This window comes from Camelus dromedarius, chromosome 20 (assembly GCF_036321535.1).
Source record: "Camelus dromedarius isolate mCamDro1 chromosome 20, mCamDro1.pat, whole genome shotgun sequence".
Lineage (NCBI taxonomy): Eukaryota > Metazoa > Chordata > Mammalia > Artiodactyla > Camelidae > Camelus > Camelus dromedarius.
The window spans coordinates 32,233,693-32,255,245 of NC_087455.1; the positions used below are offsets into that span (position 1 = coordinate 32,233,693).

The 21,553-nt window shown below is 42.1% G+C and overlaps 1 protein-coding gene across 1 annotated transcript in view; it reads right to left on the reverse strand.

Annotated features, from left to right (window-relative positions):
• Nucleotides 1–19,207, reverse strand: part of LAPTM4B (lysosomal protein transmembrane 4 beta) — a 54,447-nt gene extending 35,240 nt beyond the window's left edge. The window contains exon 1 of the mRNA XM_031439372.2: nucleotides 18,874–19,207. Coding sequence (XP_031295232.1) covers nucleotides 18,874–18,972 — 99 coding nt within the window. The 5' untranslated portion in view covers nucleotides 18,973–19,207. The remainder of the gene's footprint in view (nucleotides 1–18,873) is intronic.
• Between the last annotated feature and the right edge of the window lie 2,346 nt (nucleotides 19,208–21,553).

The window sequence follows — 21,553 nt, forward strand, 5'->3', positions numbered from 1 at the left end:
TGTGGGGATCCTGTAGGGCCACTTCAGGGCTGGATTTTATTCTAAGTGTAACAAGAAGTCAGTGGAGAATATCAAGGAAGAGAAGAACGTGATCTAATTGGGGTTCAAATGACTAAATTATGTAAAATACCCAGATGGGTGACAGGCATACAACAGCAACTCAAGTTAGTTCCCTTACATAAGCTCGTGCTGGCGTCGGAAGCTCGTGCTGGCGTCGGAAATCTACCTGGCTCCAGGTCTTCTGAGACAGCGCTGTGCAGCTGTGGTCCTGTCCTCCCAGTGCCAACAGGCCCGTCAGCTCCTGATCAGCTTGTCAGTGTCCCCCTCACCTGGTTTACTTATTATACATTCACTCATTGCCTACAACGGAGTAGGTACTTTGCTAAGTGCTCAGGAAGAACTCTCCCGGATTTAGAACAAGAGGATAAATAAATCATGCACCCAAACAACAGAAAGCATAAAGCAGTTAAGCAGGGTAAGAGTTCAGAGAAAGAATAATGGAAATTCAGAGAAAGATGTCACTGAAGCCTAAGGCTGAGCCTGGGGTCACGGGGCGTGCAGCAGACACAGGAGCATTTGGACAAGGACTGGAGACGTGAGAAAATTTTGGAACCTGAGAGGCATGGAAAAGAATAATTTCACATTTGAGAAAGGCCACTGGGACAGGGGCCTGTGCTAAAAATAGCAAGCAGTTCAATTTGGTTAGAACATAGCAGACCAAGGGAAGTGCTCGGGGATGAGAACAGAAATGCAGGCTGGGGTCAGGTGGTGGCGAGTCCTCGAAGCCAGGATAGGAAATGGGGGCTGTATCTCAGTAGTTAATGAAGAAACCTTAAAGGTTTCTGAGGCGGGATATGACGTGATCAGGGTCGTCATTAGGAGGGCCAAGCTGGAGGCTGGGATGGAGGCAGGAAACTGACCTGGAAGGTGTCCCAAGGGTCTGGCTGAGAGGCAGTGAGGGTCCACTCATCTCCAGTTCTTGGGACAACCCTGACAGACAGTCTGAGGTGTTACTCTGAGAGGTTAAGTGACTCTTAGATCTACGTGTGGCAGAGCCAAGGTTTGACTCTCAGGGCTCTTCCACGTGGAGGTAGAATTATTAGAGACATAGTAAGTGAGTAGATGCAAAGATAAAAAAGCAAACGAGACTTTGAAATTCCAAGCCTGTGCGACAATAAAGAAAATAAGGAAGATCGTTCGAAGGACTATGAGAAGGTTGATTTTAGACAGGAAAAGTACTTGCAGGATGTCCGAATAATCAGGCTTTCAGCTTGTCCGTCCAGCCTCTGAGCCTCCCCTTTTCATGCAACCTTAGGCCCTCCCTCCATGTCTTGTTTCCCAACTCCACTTCCGCAGGCCTGGTGCAGTCTTGTGTGCATCTGTGCTTCCTCCTGCTCAGCCTCCGAACACAGCACATCATTCCTGATGTCAGAGTGCTGGCTCCAGATTCAGTGTGTTCTTCTTGCTCCAGAGCGGGTCCTGGTTGCCACACTTGGCTGCGCTCCAGCTGCTCCAGTAACCATCACCCTCTTCCCTGTAGCTCTGGCCCTGCAGCCCTTCCCCCGGTGCTCACAAGCCACAGACCACAGTCCAGGGGGCCAAGGTCCCTTCCAGCTGCCCTTCCTCTTCAAGAGACAGTCCAGAGAAAGGAGGCATAGATAATACAAAGATGTGATGGGAGGGTCATTACACATCACAAATGACTCACCACTGTTCTTTTAATCACAGGGTGAAATTCTCATGATAGAAGGTCTGTGTGTTGGCACACAGTTCCTGTGTTATTCTATGAAACCTCTCAACTGCTGGATGGCAATGTGACACACCACGGAGGATGTGAATACAGCAGGATTGCAGGGGCACCCATGAGGACCCAGGTCTGTGCAAGGGGTTGGGGGCAGGACTAGCCATGGTAAACAGGGTCGGATGGAAAAGGTCAAACAAAAGTCAAAGCCTCCAAGAACTGTGGGTAAGAAGTACTTCCCGAAAGAGAGAAAATGGCAATCACCCAATTATCGAGTCTGACCAGGAATGAATGTCACCACGAATGAGAACCAAGATGGCAAGGCTTGCCAGGGGCAGATTGTGCAATGAGCACAGCTAATATAAATGTAAAAGAAAGAGGAGCAATGCTCCCTTCCATGTGGGCTTGCTCTGTGTGTTCTGGGAGGTCACGTACAAACTGTTCCCATTCTTATTTACACAGTGTTCCTGTGCTGTCACGTATTTTTCCCTTGTTCTTGACAACGATTATTTCCACATGTAAATACATTCAACGCCTATCCGATGACTTGAGTGGTGTCAGGCCCTTGCATCTTCTCCAGGGATCCAAAGTGCTCGTCACCCTTAAGTCATGTATCAGACCCTAAATGAACAGTGAGATCTGCAGCTTGAAGCTAAACAAATGAAAATGTAAAATGTAACTATCAGATCACTTTTTAAAAGCCTCAATAAGAATCTTAAGACCATTCAAACCCACCGAGATAATAATTACACAGCAATCAGAATTTTGCACTGAAAGTTATGTCTAAAAATGATCACTGTAGACTAATTTATAATAATGAAAATGTGAAACAGAAGTAGAATGACTAAATAAGATTACAACAAAATAAGAGAATGCTATGTAAGCATGAAAAATCACATTTAAAAAATATTAATGACAAGGGGGAAGGTTATAGCTCCGTGGTACAGTGCGTGCTTAGCATGCATAAGGTCCTGGGTTTAATTCCCAGCACCTCCTTAAAATAAATAAATAAAAACCTAATTACCTTCTCCAAACCCCACCACAAATTTTTTTAAATAAAGAAAAAAATTAACAAGAAAATGTTCATGGCATAATGTTAAACAGTAACTGCAGTATAAACATTTTTTATTCCAATTTATAATTTATGTTCCCATGTATAAATCAGACTGAAAACACGAAAACAATGTTATAAACCACGTGGGAGGTCTGCGGACACCTTGTTCCTTTAATTACCAGTATATCTTTTTTTGCATTTTCCTGAGTATCTAACGTGAGCACAGTTGCTTTTATAATCGGGAAAAATTATTTCAAGCTTCAAAAATATTTTTAATATAAAATATGATGTAGAATATCATTATTAAGCCTGATTCTCTAAAGGGAAACAACTACTAGGAAGAAGATGGCCAACTAATAAGCAGGTCTGGCCAGGCATTCCCATCAGAACTTGGGAAGAGGTGTATCAGAGGAGAAGAGTCAGAGTGAAATAAACATAATCAGGAGAGCTGCCACTTGCAGTAATGGTGAACTAGGTAATACAAACCAACCTTCTCGCCGAGGGCAACCAGAAAACTTGGACAAAACACAAATGAAAGGCATTAGACAGCTAAGTCAGTGAAGAATTACAGGCCAAGATCCAGCAGAACGCAGAAATACCCCTGAGGGCATTTGCTGATTCCAGAAGAGATGGATGAGAGCTTGAGAGCACCCTTGACCGTCTTGCTGGGCCAGGGAGTTGAGAGCTGGCGCGCAGGCCTGCTGGATGGGGGTGGGGGTGGGGGTGGAGGGCAGAATTCCCCCGGGCTTTGTCATAAGCCCTCATAAGGGCCTCACCACTGGAGTCAGGAGAACCAGAGAAGACACAGCCCAGCCTGGCCTCATGTGAGTGCTGAAACTGGAATGTGGGGATTGCCAGCTGCTATGCCCCTGTAAGAAGCTATTAAAATCCTTATTGGAGAAAGATTTCATCCCATGCCTCAGACTGATTCTTCAATTTTTTCAAACACAATGTCCAGAATACAAGAAACAAACAGGAGAAGGCAGGAGGCTAAGAACAAGAACCAGCAGAAGCTGACAACAGGGACAGACCATAGGTGCTCTGGATACTGAAAGTGATTATGTTTACAATATTCAAGGAGATAAGAAAAAACCAAACAAGAATCGTGGCAGGGAACTTCAATCACATAAAGAAAAGAAAGAAAAGAAAAAAAAGAAAGAAAGAGAAAAAGGGATATGAGAGTAGTTTTTTTTTTAAGAATTGAAACTCTAAAATGAAAAAAATACAGTAGCTAAATCAAGAACTTAGTGGATGAATTTAACCCATTTAGACAGTTGGCTTTAATAAAAACAAAAGAAGCCAGAAAGCAATGGAGTTAATATCTACAAAATGCTAGGGGCGAAAGGACAGCTTACAACTTTCCATTAAGCAAAAAACCAAAAAAAGAACCCAATTCTTCGAGGACGAAAATGAAACAAAGATATTTTCAGACAAAACCAAGGGAATCTGTCACCAACAGCTCAGCCGTGAAGCAGGTATTAAAAGGGGGCTCTCTGGCCAAAAGAAAAAGATACCAGCTGGAAGACTGAAGATGTACAAAGAAATGAGGAACAACAGAATGATAATTATGTTGGCAACTGTGAATACTACTAACAAATATTAACAACAATAATAATGACTTGTGAGTGCAAAATACAAACAGAATCAAAACACACAATAACAGCATATAGATCAGGAGGATGATTGGAACAGAACTGATCGATGGTGCCTGCATTGTCCAAGAAGAGAATTAAAGCACCAATTAATACAAGATTTTTAAAAGCCAAGGATGTATATTGTAACCTCCAGGGTCATCTTAGAGAACAGTCAGGGTTGCGTGGCAGTGTTTGCTTAGTGATAACCAAGGTGTTTATACTTTGTGCACTTTCTGTATGTGTGCCATATTCACAGTCAAAATGGTTAAAAATAAAAATACACATATAAATTATAATCTGATATGCTGTTTTCAGACAGCTGGCTAATTTTTATACTCCAGTATTTGGAAATCTTCTAAAAACTACCAACAGCAGATGTGCCTTTCACTTGGGTCCAACTTCAATGGGCAAATCAAAGTGAAATTAATTTTAGACTTTTTAATTGAAATTTATTTAAATTTTAGAATTGATCCAAACGTGCTTTTTATTCAAATAAGCCCCTGTCTGCATGGCCCTGTTCTGATATTAAAATAAATCTCTCACACGTGCTATGTCAATTCAAACAATTGTGCTGAATATATCCTGGGGAAAATCAGATCTACCATAAAATCCCACCCGCCTAAGAAACTGACCAAATCAGCTCATCCACTATGTGCCCAACACTCTGCTTGACACTGGGTTATAAAATGATGTCTAAAGATCCCCCCCCCCCCCCACGTCCCTGACGAGCCAAATAACCCAGAGACAAGGTCTTGGAGCTGAGAAGAAAAGAGGAATTTTATTGCTTTGCTGGGCAAAGGGGACTCACAGCAGGCTAGTGCCTTCAAAACTGTGACCCCACCTTGGGGACGGGGTGAGTGGTTCTACAGCCATAGCTCAGTCAATAAAGCATCGATAACAAGCAACAGATTCATTTTCTCATCAGACTTAGAGTGGCATCATCATGCCTCCAGGAGACCAATTCTACAGAGGCCAGCATTAGATATCTTTATTTCGTAAGCACTCAAAGCGTGGTCTTCTTGGTAATTCAGGCTATTTTATAAGGGTACAGTCCTGTGATTATGTGAGGACTCAGAGACCAAGTGTGATTATTACTTTCAGTTACTGGAATAAAGTAGAAACAATGAGATCAATAGCTTTAGTTTTAACAATGGGTCTGGAACTGTTAGTAGCAACTGGTCAGTCAGGTTAGTTGACTGTTTTAAAAGAAAGCATAAGAATGAGCAATCTGTTAGCCTAAGTTCGGCCATTTTATTCATCCTCCTTCAAAAGGATGAATATGATGAGTAAGATGAATAAGGCATGGTCCCTGCCCTCAAGCACTGGTAGCCCAGGGAGTAAACACACAGCAGCAGCCCAGTAAAATGTAGGATAAATGCTAAATGTTCATTAATTCATCCATTGAATCGTTCAAAAATTATCTATTAGGCAACAAATAAATGCCAGGCACTGTGCTAACATCAATATATATTATTCCCCCCTCAAGGTAGACTATCACCTAGTGGGTAACAACAGTCAAATAAATTAGCTGTTCCACTTAAAGTGGAAAGGAATTCAGCTTTACTGGTGGCTGGGGCAGTCGAAGGCCTTCACAGGAAGATGACTTTCTTAACACCAGAAAGTCACAGACTTTTGGAAGTCTTGAGAGACAAAAATTACAGCACAAGTAATTTTAGGGAATCAGACTAAGTGACTAAGAATTAGGTGTTAAGAGAAAGTCCAACGAAATAAAAACATAAAAATGAGCGACTCTTGGTAGTCCTTTGAGTTGAATTATAATTTCAGCCAATGGTTTCAACTGTAGAAGCTCTGACTCCTCTAGGTTACACACTGTGCAGGAGAAGGTTTAAGCACTAAAATGGAAGTTGTATCTTTTATTAGAGCCCCATTTCAACAGGCAAAATTTAAAAAACACATTAGAGATTTCCCCCCCAAATTCAATGAAGTCATTCTGATTCACCTTGCAGCCCACACTGCCATCGTTAGGGCACGTCTTCTTCATGGGTGATGGATTAAATCAGGAGACCACCACCACTGCACACTTTGACTTCCATCACTGAAGCAGTTTTGCCTCCCCTAGGTGGTGTGATTTTTTTTTTTTTTTTTTTTTTTTGCTAAGGGGAGGTAATTAGATTTGTTTATTTATTTATCTTTAGAGGAGGTACTGAGGATTGAACCCACGACCTCATGCATGCTAGGCAAGTGCTCTACCACTTGAGCTATACCCTCCCTCCTCACGGTGTGATTATCACTGCCATTCTACAGATGAGGACTCTCAGACTGCAGGGGAAACCTGCACCAGGTCATGTTTGCAGCCGAGACGCAATCATTGGTCCTTTGATTACAAACGCCACACATGCGCTTTCCAGCCACCCAGGTTCTGCCCAAGAAGCCAACACACCCAGTTCACCAGCCCCTCAAACAACCCCCTGGCAGCAGGCTCGGGGTTCTGTTCAGGGAGTGTTCCAGACAGCCACTCTCAATGTGCCAGGAGGCCGGCAAGCACAGTGAAACCGACTTGCCACCCCAGCAGCAGCAATCCCAACTTCCCTGAATGGACTCGGTCGGGTTCGGATCCTCACTCTCGGGCTGAGACACCACTAAATGCTCTCAGAATAATGAGAAAGATGTCTGGACGGTGGACAGAAAGCAAAGGATGGTCCTCTAGCAGAGGCCAGAAAGAGGGCTGTTCAGAGAGCCACTGGGAGACTTGGGAGGGGGGCATGGATGGGGAGAACAGCCGTGTTCCCTTTTATACCCTAAAGAACATTCTGGATCTCTGAGTATAAAGAGCTAGACCTCCTCTAGAAGCCTAGTTCACAGTGGGCTCTGGAGAGCTAAACTGTGCAGAAAGAAGGATCAATTACTAGAGGGTTAGAAGGCCGACATGTGGAAAAAAGAAGAGAAAATGTAAAGTGCTAAATGGCTAAACTAATTTTTTAGTGCAGCAAATCCGGTGTTCTTTGTGTTCTGATATGCCCTGTGCTTTTAAAGACTGTTTAAAGCAATTATATTACTTCCTCCCTGTTTAGTTTTAATATAAAAAAGAATATTCCTGCAGCTATTCACCAAAGACAAAAGTGAAACTCGTAACATAGAGTGTCTTTGCTAAAGAAAGAGGCAGTCACAGACTTAACCATTAGAATATAAATTCTGCATTCCATTCAAGAAGAGTGTTACTACACTGTATTTTAGAACTAAATTTTTTGCTTACGAAAATAGCAATACATTAAATACACCCAAAAACAAAAACAAATTTTGAAATTAAAGACAAAAAATACACTTCTAGTTTACACATATGGTTTGCAATTTAGAATAAAAATCTGCTAAAGTATAAGTTGACAGCTAAATTTTTAAAGTCTTGTCAAAATAAAATGCAATGATATAATTTAACTATATGTAGACAAAGAAATGTTTTGTAATCATAAGGCTGATTGTTGAATAATATCTTCTCCTTTCCATACATAAAGTGTGTACCAGAAATATTACTATATTCTTTTAAGCAGAGACAAATATTCTTTACTATGAATCTCGGTAATGGAACATTCTTAAAGGTGAAGTTAATATCTGATATTGTTACTTTCCAATAAAAGAAAGTAGCATTAGACTGCTTCAAACGTAGACAGCCTCTGAAGATCACTGTTCTTAGCTATTCTCAAAGTAAACTAATGAAAAGATTATCTAGTAAATTATTAATTAACTGTTACTAACGTAAATTCACAAATTTCTTTATTTACATACTTACTTTAAAACAAATTTACATAATTACTTTAAAGCAAATATTAACATTATCTGAGAAACTTCCACTTAGTTTCTAAACTGCTGACAGAGAAAAAACAAAAACTAGGCAAAGAAATATTCTCAGGTAAAAATAACAAAAGAATCAAAAAAAATACCTATTTAAATTTTACTAAATTTTGAAAACATTTTCCTAAAAGCTCTGTAGTGTTTCTGTTATTAAAGCTTCTTCCTTATAACTACACATTGACTCTTTTCACCAAGCCTTCAGTTACTCGTCCTGTTCAATACTTTTTGAAGGAATAAAAACTAACAGTCAAAGTTTTAACTACATGGGCAAGATTCTAAGAAAACAAAATTAGCACCAGAAATGAGTGGGCCCACAAGCCACTGCTACCAAAAATGTGCTCGGCTGACCTGCGGCGTTAGCACCTCCTCCAGCTTGTTACTCATGTAGAACCACAAGACCTGCCCTAACTCAGGAATAAAGGTCAGTAAGACTGACAGCCAACCTCTCAGCAGCAAAGAGGAAGTCAAGAGACAGTGAAGGAGAGCTTCGCTGTGTTAAGAGACACTGTCAAGCAAGGATTGAAATACCTTTCAAGAATGAGAGCCAAACAGAGATATTTTCAAAGAACAACTGTCAGAGTTTGCCACCAACAGATCCTCCCTAAAGGAAGTTTTTTTAATATATAGACAGAAGAGAAGGACAGATCCTAGACTGCAGGTCTGAGGTACAAAAGAAAATGATGGATCATGTACTTTCCACACTAAAATAGCCATTTTTTAAGTAAAAACTATAGTGACTGCAAAAAAAAAAAAAAAGAGAGAGAGAGAATGGACAAAGAACAGTAGTAAACATGTGGGTAACAAAGCAAACATGGACTGTATAGCTCCAAGTCTTGGGGAGCTTAAAAAATAGACACTAAAAGATAAGAAATGACTGGACTTAGAGGACTTGTATTATTCAAAAGAAAGACAAAGATATTATTAAGTGTAGACTTTGATAAGTAAACATGTTAAAATTTCTTGAGTGGGCGAGGGTATAGCTCAGTGGTAGAGCACAAGCTTAGCACGCATGAGGTCCTGGGTTCAATCCCCAGTACCTCCATTTAAAAACAAAGTTTTTTTTTTGAGTGAAGCACTAAAATAATAGAAATGAAAAATAGCAAACAGGCAAAAAAATGGATAAGAAAAATTCAGGTAATGTGAAAGATGGCAAGGAGAGAAAAACAGAAAACAATGAGTGAAATAAGCCATAATATATTAATCACTGTTAATGTAAGTGGGGTAGTTTCTCTGGTTAAAGACAAAGACTGCCATGCTCTCCAACATGGCCACTCATCCCCAAACTCTCCCACATGCCTTATCACAGTGCCCCACATGCTCCTTTGCAGCACTTACCACAATTATGTTGCAATATTTATTTGTGTGACTACTAATTAATACATGTTAATTACTGTTAATTTCCTCTACTAGACCACAGACGCCATGTTGTCAAGGATTGGGTCTATCATGAACCATCATTGTATTGCCAGCACCCAGCACAGTTCCTAACACACAGGATGTTCTCAAATCTGATAAAGGAGGAATGAAGAAAGGAGGGAAGAAGGAAACTGGATGAGTATCAACATTCCTTTTTAAATTTTCTACAATTATTTTCTTCTGAGATGGGAAGTCCTTACCCATAAGCCCAGTTAGTTTTCTAATCCATAAACCAGCCGCATTTCATCCTTTACTAGATGAAAACATGAGCTCTTATAGTGAAAATGCTACTCTTCATTTTACCTTTAAAAAAATTTTTTTAACACTCAATTAAGAACTCCATTAATGCAGCACACCTTGGGGAAAATGCATTTGCATTTGAATACTACTTAGTTTGATCCATAGTTGTAACTATTTTATGACTTGTTTAAATTGTTTTGTGGTATTTTTAAATAATTATTTACAATTATTTATTGCTAGAATTATTAACTCCAGTTTAGAGAGGAAAATTGAAGTACTGAGAACTAATAAGTACTGTTTTGCAGACTGGAATTAAAGCCTCTTGTAGTTAGTACTGGTGTCATGTGTCAGGTCAGTTAGCAGATGCCCCTCAAACTGGTTCTCCTCTTCTTTCACAGGAACTGGCTTATTTGGAGATACCAACGCCCAGCTAAAGAGGACATCTCCCAGCCTCCCTTGCAGCTAGGTCATATGTCTTATCTTTGGCTACTGGGTCGTAAGTGAAAGCAATGTGTACAATTTCCATTGCACACCCTTTAAAAAAGATGAAGCTGCTTGTCTTCCAGGTGCCCTCTCTCCCTTCCAGCAGGCCCGAACACAAACACAGTGCTGGTGAGCTACCTCCAACCACGCAGACAAGGATAAAGGAAGTAGCCCCCTCGAACCAGAGAAGTCGCACATTCAGGATGGCACGGCTGCTCGACCAGCCTGGGTCTCAGGAAGGATGGCCTCCTCGAATAAAGTCTGCCAATCCTCCCCTACTATTAACACAGCAAGAAACAAACTGCATCTTTTGCATCTCTGTTACAACACTTTATCCGTACCATAGCAAACACAGGCGTTAAAGCTAATATTAACATAAAAAAGAACAGGTATCAGCTAATCCAGTGCTACCTTAAAAGGTGAAGGAGGCGGAGTCATGCTAGATCAAAAATTAAGACCTCAAAAGGACTATCCAAGAAGCAAATCCTTCTCTTTAAGCATAACTGGAAGAAGACACACTGAAGTTGGCCTCACCAGGTCTTCAAGAAAAGCTATAAGTACTCAAATCACTGACAGTCATCATTTAGTGCCCGCTACAGAAAAATAAAGCATACAGGGCTAAGGACAGGAGCATTCATCTTGACTAGGATTATATTTCCCCATCGAATATTAATAAATTGGCATTCTGGTTTTACCTGTCCATCTACTGCAAATTTAGTCAGCTTGAATCAGCCATTCCACATGAGGATATTGACAAAATCCAATCTCTGGTCCAACAAGGTTGAGGGCTCACTAAGGAAAGACCAGACTCCAGTGCATCTCATTTGGCCTCACCTAGGTGACCCCCTAAGTGATTCTTTTTTTCCAACTTGTAACACCTCCATTTCTGCAACCCCCAGTCCTGTATTGTTAGTCAACAAAGATGTCAGTGCCTACTTGTGCCAAGCGTTACTGCTTCCCCATCTCTCACCACAGAACCAGCTATGTAACTTTAGCTGCCCAAGGTTAAGAAATAAACACTCAGCTTAACTAATAATCTGAAACTGTACTTCTCAAGCAGTTTTTGGCCCCTACACACGTCCCTGAGAAATAACTTTCCCTTAGAAGCTGCAACTGCAAAGAGGCGACTTTTAACCTCTAAAAGTTTGTCAGGAGCAAATGAAGAAGTGTGATCTTTGCTTAACTTTTATTTTGCTTCAAGTAAAAAACCAGTTTCTAGCCCTTTAAGAACTCTCATCAAGGCTGCATAAGCTCTATTTAGACTCAAGGAAGCTTGGAGGAAGTGGAGACAGCAGTGAGTTATGCTGCTAGAGCTCATCCATTACTTCCACCAGCATCCCTTTATGAACAATATTCTATCTGCCCCAAAAGGGGTACATGCAAGAGACAACTGCGACCTCTTCCTTCACGGTGAAGATTCAAAGTGAGTCAACAAAACAAATATATTACACGTTTAGTTAATATATACACATCTTGGTGCAAAACTCATGTTAACCACTTTAATACTTGAAGCCTTGTTAGACTTGATATATCTAAAGTGGGTCCCAGAGAAATTGATATTAATAAAATTGCTTTGATGGCAATCTGTATTTCTCGGTCAGTTGTCTTTAAAATGTTCTGATGAACATCTATCGTAACATGCAACAAAAGCTAAAAAAGTTTTAACAACTACCACTGAAATCTTCACCAGACAATATTTCATACAACTTCCCTGGATTCTCTACATGGGGAGGGCCTGTGCTCTAAAAAGGGGCTCATGAGACATCTCTCAAAACTCCAGTATCCCGCTCTATCCAAATCTGTTCGATTCCTAAATTCAGATGGAGAAAGTCTGGATGGCAAGAGAGACTTGTATCATTCACTAACTGATAAAAGCTCCCATCCTATTATTTGCACCATTAGCAAATGAGACTCATGCTAGGAAGAACTGGCACTCCTGCATCTCATGTCTGGAAGACTTAACACCCCCTCGCTGATGTCCCAGCCAGCCGTCTCAAACAGCCTGCCCTTTCAACCATCCTTAAAAACTGCTTTCACCCTATAACCCCTTCAGTGCCCCCTCCACTGCCTACAGAAGAAAATCCTTACTCTTTAGCTTAGAATTTCGGTCTTTTACAATCTAACATGGTAGGGAAAATACTAGGTAATAAAGATTATGTAAGTATTATGAATTAGCCCATATTTTGCCCTGGACTTACAGATTCTCCTTGTAGAATGTGACCGCTGGGAAGAAGCTATTCATCTTAACTGAGCATATCACCACCTATTGTGCCTGAGCCCAGGGTTGCTTTGAGGTCTAAATAAGAACAAATGTGAAAGTCCACTGAAAACTATCAATCACTCCACAAATACAAGACGTCGGTTTTACTATCCAGTATTACTATCCAGACAAAAATCAATAGCTTTGCACCAGAACTTCTAAGGATACAGAAAGAGCCCACCAGGCTAGGGTACACAAGCAAGCTGTGATTTTCAAAGTGAACTAGCTGATTATTTGACAGGCCAGGTCATAAAGCCAATGAGACCAGCTACTCTGAGCTCTTTCATCCTTTATAATCTGATATATGGCCAACTCCCCAACTGAATAGTGTCTGGCACAAAGAGGCATTCAGTATGTAGTTGCTGAATGACTAACCTCCTAAAATACACTTGGGATAATAAAAAGGATGATTTGCACAAAGGGAAATATCCCAGTTGTCAATGACAGATTCTTCCAATTACCAGCCCTACTTTTTAAAAACACACTAAGAAAATCACATGATAAAATGGTGAAAGAAATTATAAAGGGAAAAAAAAGAATGCTTGAGTGTGTAGGGAGAAATTCAGGTCCCGATGGCAAAACATATTCCATAACATATGTGGACTTCAGCGTAAGGAGGGTAGCAAGTATTTTTTATTGTCCTCCAAATATTCTTTCCTCCTCCTCCTCCCAGTAACAGCCTCCGATTCCTCATCCCTCTGCCCTCAACCTGGAGTTTTAAATTAATCCCACCCCAAGGGTTCCATTCCCCGCTAACCAATAGTTCAGGGTCAGGGGAATATCCCGGACCTAAATTCATAAGTATATTCTAGGCACATAACCCTGGCCTCTTTGTTTCAGGGGTGGACAGATAATGTAATTTGTCAAATTAGAATGAATCTCAGGCCTCAGGGCTTAAAGTATTTGGCAAATGCAGGAAGATAACCTGAAAGGGGGGAGGGATGGGAGAAAGGGGGAAGAGTTACGGTGGAAACTACTCCATCTGTTAACTGTGTAAGCCAATTTAAGCTGACTTGAAACAGACAGCTCCTGAAATCCATCTCCCTGAGACAGTGAGCCAACATTTCTAGGAGGAGGATAACAAGCTCATATTTGTGTTTGAGGAAAAAAAACCTCTGGGAATTGCATTTGTAACAGACTGAAAAGAATGGACTATTGATAGCAAGGCTAGAAGCCGGGAGACCAGTTACGATACTATTATAATAGTCAAGTGAGTGCTAAATAAGGGAAATGGTAGCAAGAGTAAGAACAGGACAGAATAAGAAGGCAGTCAGGAGGGAGTGCAAAAATCAACAGGCCAGGGGAATGGAGTAAAGGAAGAGACTGAGATGCAAGGGGACCAGAGGCAACTTGCTGGGGGGTCTAGGTAGAGGGGGAGAGAGAGACTAGAGTCTGGGCAAATTTGAGGAGGAAGTTAATGGATTCGGGCTTAGAATATTAAGTTTTGCTGAAGAAAGAGGAAACCCCGGAAGCCTGCATAGCAATCAGTGTGCTTTAAGTATTTCTTTCATGTCATGATTCCTCTGGAAGCGAGGACAAGTCAGTCCTCATTCTCTGTGAAGATGGATAAGCACTTACTTGTCTTTTTAAAAATGTATGCAGTTATTAAAGGTCATATAATAAATCAACTTTTAGATGTGAAGATTAAACTGCCTTTAAAATAAATACAGTGGGTAAAGGGGGTGGGAAGGGATAAATTGGGAGTTTGAAATTTGCACCTCTTGGGGAGTGATGGAAATGTCAGCTATCTTGATTATGGTGGTGGTTTCATTGGTGTATACATCTATCTAAATTCACCAAATTGTACATCTGAAATATGTGTAGTTTACTGTACAGGAATCATACCACAATAAAGGTGTTAAAATAAATGAAAACCTCTATCTCATGTTGTAACACAAAACTTAATTTTAGATGACAGATGTAAATATAAAAGCCATAAAGCTTCTGAAGAAAATATAAAATATCTTTACAGGTGGGGGATAGGGAAAGGCTTCTTAGAACATAGAAAATACTGACCATGAAAGAAAAAAGTGACAAATTAAATGTAATTGAAATTAGAAACTCCTATTCATCAAAATGTACCATTATGAAAATGACTGGGCAAGTCACATCCAGAGAGAAAATACTCATAAAAGATGCACTTAACAAAGGACTGGTATCCAAAATATGGAGTCCTTACAAATCAGTAAGAAAAGAAAGGCAAAATCCGAAAAAAAAAAAAAAAAAAAAAAAGAGCAGTAAACAGCACTTCACAAAGGAAGACAGATAACTGGCCAACAAAGACAAACTGTTCCACCTTATTAGTCCCAGGGAAATGCAAACTGAAGCCACCAGAGCCACCACTCCAAGCCCACGGGAACTTCATACATTGCTGCCCGGTGTGTACGTAAAATGGCAACTTGGAAAACCGCTTGGCAGTTTCTTATAAAGTTAAACACACATCTACCCAATGACCGGCAATTCCACTCCCAGGTATTTACTCAAGAGAAATAAAAACATATGTTCACAAAGTCTTTTGCAAGAATGTTCAGAGCAACGTCGTTCTCAGACACACACTGCCATGTCCTGCAGCCACTCAATACCACAGAAGGCACTGTGTGCTTCTTGGTTTTTTTTCCCCCCTACCCCTATCTTGCCCCTCCCCTCTTCTGTCTCCCCACTGGTCACCACTGGTTTGTTCTATCTGTGAGTCTGCTTCTTTTTTGCTCTATTCACTAGTTTGTTGTATTTTTAGATTTCACATGTAAGTGATGTTGTGCGGTGTTTGTCTGCCGTATTTCATTTAGCATGATGCCCTCCAGGTCCATCCACGTTGCTGCAAATGGCAAAATTTCATTCTTAAAAAAAACAAAAACACGAATGTTCAGAGCAGATTTATCCATAATAGCCCCAAATGGGAAACAACCCAAATGTCCATCATCTGGCAAATGGAGAAGCAGACTTGTGGAATGCTCACACAATACTCAGCAATAAAAAGGCACAATCTGCTGATACACTTCAAAACCCTGAATGAATTAAAAACATTATGCTAAGTGAAAGAAACCCAATACAAACCAATACATAAAGTATAACACCATTTATATGAATAGGCATAACTCACCTATGGGGTGGGGTGAGGTGTCTGCGGAGGGGGCCCACTGGGAAGAGGCACAAGGGAACTCCCTGGGGTTTGGGAAATGTTCTCTAGGGCTGTGGGTTATAAAGGTGCATGCATTTGTCAATTCAGTGAACTGTACACTTAATATCTGTGAATTTCACCCTACGTAGATTATGTCTCAATTAAAAAAAAAAAAAACAAAGCCAAACAGAAATTGATTTCTAGGATAAATAGCTGAAATCAATATGCTTTTATATTGGACTGAAGGAAACCTTTACAATTCCAAGGCAACAAAACAAAACACACACACAACCTAAGCCAACCTTATGTAAATCACCTAAGCTCTCTTCACCTAAGTTTTCTCATCTATGAAATGGGAATAAGAAAATCTACCTTACCGGGAATAAAATTAAGCTTATGCAAAGCACTGTAAAGAAAAATGTTGCCTGCCATTCCGGTTCTACAAGGATCTGCATTAGCCCCTGCAGTCGCCCACCGACGGTGGACCTGAGGGGAATTCAGGATGCAGGAAAAAAGGAAGCCTTCTGTGCTTTGGATACCTGTCCCTAGATAGTTTTTAGCTAAGGAAAATTTCAGTGGGCCCAGATTCTTGCATCTTCCCACACATAGAAACGCACTAAAATCTTTAACTTGAGATGTCTGTTCTTTATGATGAGTAGTCATCTTTTGATGTTGGACTACGAATTTTTTCCAGCAAAAAAAAAAAAAAAAAAATCAAATATCCCGGTTCCTTCCTGACCCCTTCAGACTATCTGTGAGTCTGTCTTCTGAGCTAGATTCCTCAGGAAGTCACCAAATAAACTCAACTCACAGCTCTTACACTGTTCTTTTTTTTTTTTTTTTTTTAAGTCAACATATCTAGTATAGTATCTGGCACCCAGGACGGTCATGTAGGAAACGGTCAGAAAATGCATTAAAAAAGATCTACTTTACCTACCTGGCACGGCAGGCCGTCATTTATTAGTTTAAGGAAGAGTTTTTCTAGTGGATTCTTTTTTGAATATCTATCTATACCTCTACTCTTTTTTTTCCTGAAAACTCTACCCCTTCCTGATAAGTGACCCCATCCCGTCCAGACGGCTGGTGGGGTGACAGGTTAAGAGAAGGAGGAAGAAATACATGCCCTGTTCTTCAGCTCCCTTATCTTAAAAACGTTCATGTAAATCAAAGTTCTGGATAATCAAATTATATTTAAAGGTATGAGGGAAATTCATTTTAAAAAGTTTCAATTGTTTTGTGAAATGCAAAAGTCTTTCCATAAAGATGACCAATACCAGGTTTCCCATATGTTAGATCTGCCTGAAGTGGTATTCTTATTCACATCTGCTAGAAAGCTTTCTAATTTCAAAAAGCCATATATTTCCAAATGCTAAAACATGCATACCAATAACTACTTTCCCCAAAGAGCATGCTCAAACCATAGACAAAGCTTGCAGAATACTCCCTTACCACAGCAATGCCGTCTGGTTGGATTACAGCCAAGAACAGGGCTCAAGTAGATTTATCTTCCCTGTAGATCATGTAGTACATTTGCCTAATGCAGTGCCCTAGATTTTACAAATTACATTCACTGAAGTACTTGCAAGTCTGCAGATTTAAACATTTTCAAGGAGGACACAAGACGTGTATAAAATTATCTGTCTGGACCATCCATAAAAGCAGTATTTCGAAGCCAACTACCATCCTTTTGCCGTAATTTTAAATTTCTGTAAAGATTTCTTAGCTTTTAGCAAAATCAGAATTGAGCCAATACGCAGATGTTTCATCTGCATTCACACTGCATACATACATACCAAAGATCTGCTGGAAAGCTTTTAAGGCCAAATATTTCTACTGCGTGGCCTGTGACAGGTACAGACTAAAGGAAACTTCAAACTATAAAATAGCGCAGAGAACACCGTATGTCTGGGGGGCGAGGGGGATGTTCCGCTTAAAATGACCCACAATAAACGAGTTCACAATTCGACATAACGTCCATATTCCATCACACACACAAACTGAATACGAACAGACCAAAACACTCTGATGTCTTAGAAAATAAGAACTGATTCCCACTAAAAAGTTCTAAATGACACCTTACTACCCCTTTTAAGGTACTTTCTCACGATGCAGAGGTAGGTATTCACCGCAAAGTGGCGCGGGTCTAACTCTCCATCATGATGTCTCAAAAACCAAAATGCAGTGGAATCCGAGTCAGTGTTAGTGCAGTCCTGGGGTGTCAACGCTCAACCTGGGGCTGGCACAGGGCAGGACTCCATCAGGTTTCCTCCCTGCCCCTGACAACCACTGCTTCCCATACAAATAAGATCTTAAAAGCTCCAACCGAAAAAAAAAAATCAGGTTTGCCTGCGATGTCGGCTATTAAGGTACACCGGGATCACCTGTAAATGGGCAGGAAGTAAGTGGGTGTAAAATGGCTGCCCCGGGCCGATTGAAACGCAGTAAACCACAAGCAAATCCATTCCAGAGTAAGAGCTTTGCAACAAACGCGTGGATAAAGAACCCCCAATCATTTCAACTCCGGGTGGGAGCGTGCCTCGGGGACCCGACAGCAAACCCGAGGCGAGATGCGGGCAGAGAGAAAGGGCCGGCGGGTCCGCGACCCCGCCCGACGACTGGGGCAGCACAGGGTGCCCAGTCTTCGCCTCGACGGCTGTCGGGACCCGTGGAAACACAAAGCCCAACGGGGGCTAGGAAGAAAGAAAGGGAAACACGTGCTCCGCAGACAGGATCAGACTTCTCCGACCACCAAGTGCACTTTCACCGGAAACCACAGCCGGCTGGGGGCGGAGGGCGTTCGGGTGCCTCCTGTTCTCCGCGCCCCCGGCCCAGCAGCACCCCCGAAACGCCCCCGAGCTCCAGGCCCTGACCGCACCCCCGCCACAGATTGGCCGAGACGGGGGCCTCGCGGGCAGGCTCACCCAGAGAATTAAGTTTCTAATAATACAACTTTAGGCGGATTAGCGCCGGCGTCAGCCCACCCCGAGGACGAACCAGGAGCCAAGTAGGGGGCGTGAAAAGCAAGGCTGGGGCGCGGGCCAGGGTCTCCGGGCACTCAGGCCGCCGGCGCTCCTCCCCGGCAGGTGCGCCCCGGGTCTGGCCGCGACCGGCCGCGCTCACCAGGTACCAGATGCCGAGCAGGATGGTGCCGGTGCGGACATGGCAGCACAGGCAGCAGCTGTTGGAGTAGAACCGCGTCCAGGGGGCCACCATCTTCATCGCTCCGGCCGCCCGCGCAGTGGCGCGAGCGCGCGCCCAAGTTTGCAGGAGGTTCGGCCGCGTCGCTCTGGGCCCGCCGCGCCGCTCCTGGGGGCTTTTCGGCTGCCCTGGCACCCACTTCGGCTCCCGGCTTCGCTCGCCGTCTGCCGCCCGCCGGCCCTCGCACTGGCTCCTGCCTGGAGAGCTCCGAGCGGCTACCGCGGGCCGGACCCTGCGCTGCGAGTGCGGCGGGAGGAGGAGGTGCAGCCGAAGGGGGCGGGGCGGTCCTCGGACCACGTGATCCGCGCCTGGGCCGTGATGTCACCGCGGGCTCCGGCCAGCTGCTGGCGCCGCGGGACGGGTATAAATAAATAAATAGTCTTGCACCCTTCGCTGGTCTCAGAGTGGGCCCGCAGTGGAGTTTCCGGCCTTTCCTCTTTCATTTGGTCATTTGTGTAACTCTGTCACGGGTTTGAGATCCCGTTATAGTCCAGTTGCTTGTGGGTTTCTCTCATTGCACTTGTATCTTGCAGATAATCTGTAGGTGCAATGCCATCACCCTTATCTTGCAGACTGAAGGAGGGAAAGCTGTAGGGGTGATTCCGATCAATTGCAGTACTTTGAACCACTGCTGAAGCTGCCAAGAGCAATTTGTCTCTGCTTCATAGCTCAATTACTGTGGTAGTAATCTTTTCCCAGAAAATAGGACGTGTGTCAAGGACGTCCTCGCTGTGCTTCGTAGCATTTTTAATCATGACTGTAACTCTAAAGAAACAGTCGTCAAGCCAGTTACTGCCACAAGTTCTCTATGTAAGTGGATTGGGGCGGAGACACGTATGTTTAAAGAGAACCAGGCCTGGCTTTCTTGACATAAGAGAAGCCATTTTGGGCCTAAGCTATTTTGTGATGTAAGTCTGGCCACAGTGCTTGTCTTTGAAAAGGTCTTATGGGACAAGAATAGTAAGAATTTTAAGAATAATATAATCTTATGGGACCAAAAGAACAAACTGTTATCAGGCAAGAGATGTAACAATAGCAAAGATAACAAATCAGTTGTAAAGATTCAGTTCTGTTCCAATGATAAAGACTAGCTTGAGGCACTTCTTGAGCTATTTTGCAGGATTTAAACCCCCCTCAGAGCTCAACCACCAAATCAACTGGAACCTAAGGAATGGTGACACTGACTTTCTCTGACTCTCAGGACTTCAATCAACTCAACCTTGAACTCTGGGACCAGACTGCCCAAGCCTCTTTATGAATATGCATGAACTCCCCCAATTTTGCTGCTTTGAGAAAGACCCTTGCAGCAAGTAGGGTGTTCTCAGTAATAAATAAAGTAATAAATCTTTCCTTCTCCTGATCTTTGACTTGATTGTGTCTTTTGGCTTGATGCTCACCAACAAGTGAACCCAGTTTTTCAGGTAACATCCGCAAGATACAACACTCTGTATCCGCAAGATACAGCACTACTAGATGCTGACAGAACTCCAGTCTGGGGCTTTTTCTTCCCATCTGCTGTTTTGTCTGGAAGTACCCTTGTCCTGGGTTAGCCTCTAATGACTTTTTAAGCCAAGCATCTCAGACAAGTTAAGATTATTATAGCATGTCAAAGTTTCAAACTTGGAACAAGAGGAAAACTGGTTGGATTTACATTTCTTAAAGACAGATTATAGAGGAAGGAAAAAGAATATTAGATAAGGCTGTTTAAGTGCAAGACTGGTTAGTTTTACAAAGTTGTAAAGCTGTAACATTCTCATTGTGTCGCTTAAACCTGGATCCTGAGAGACCCAAGAGTCATCTTCAGAGACATCAGGTGTGGGCCCTTAATCAGAAATAATAAACATTAAAACCAAGCAGGATCCTGCAGGGCCCTCCTGAGTACAGAAACCGCCTCTGTGTCCCCCGTTTCTTATTTGTATGAAAAGGCTTGTCTCCTAAGCCTTCCCTGAGTTCCAAAGAGCAGGTATAAGCAGTTACTAATTAGGGAAGTGAGGGAATGCAGAAACAAAGGAAAAGCAGTTAAGCAAAAAAAGTAATGATAATAGTTCAGTGATAAAAAGGACTCCTAGTTCCTCTATAAGGATATACATAACAATCTGACACATATCTTTGAGTTGTAACACAGAAACTAACACATATGCCCCCCCTTCTGCGTTGGAGGATGTGACTAGCGCTAACTTTATAAAGCACAGGACCCCAGATGATTAATATTCATGAAACGTCACCCTGTTACCTCACTACCAACCAATCAGAAGAAAGCCATGCCCCCCATAGCCCTCAACCCAAATGTTGCCTCTAAAAATCCTTCCCTGAAAGCCTTCAGGGAGTTCTGGTCTACCAATACTCTTTTCTTCACCACAACCGGGTTCCCATAAATTGGCTTTGCTAATCAGCTGTGGAGAGGACTCAAATGCTGGATCTCATAACATGATTGTGGGAGTTAATCAGAAATACTGAACAAGAAAAGCTCAGTTTTTGTTTAGTTTTCTCACTGCAAAGTTCGTTTTTTTTCCACATAAGAGATCATTTTCATAATAGTAACAGATCTTCCACTTAATATTTAGTCATGCTCATAGCCACTTTTAACCAGCTATAGGACCAG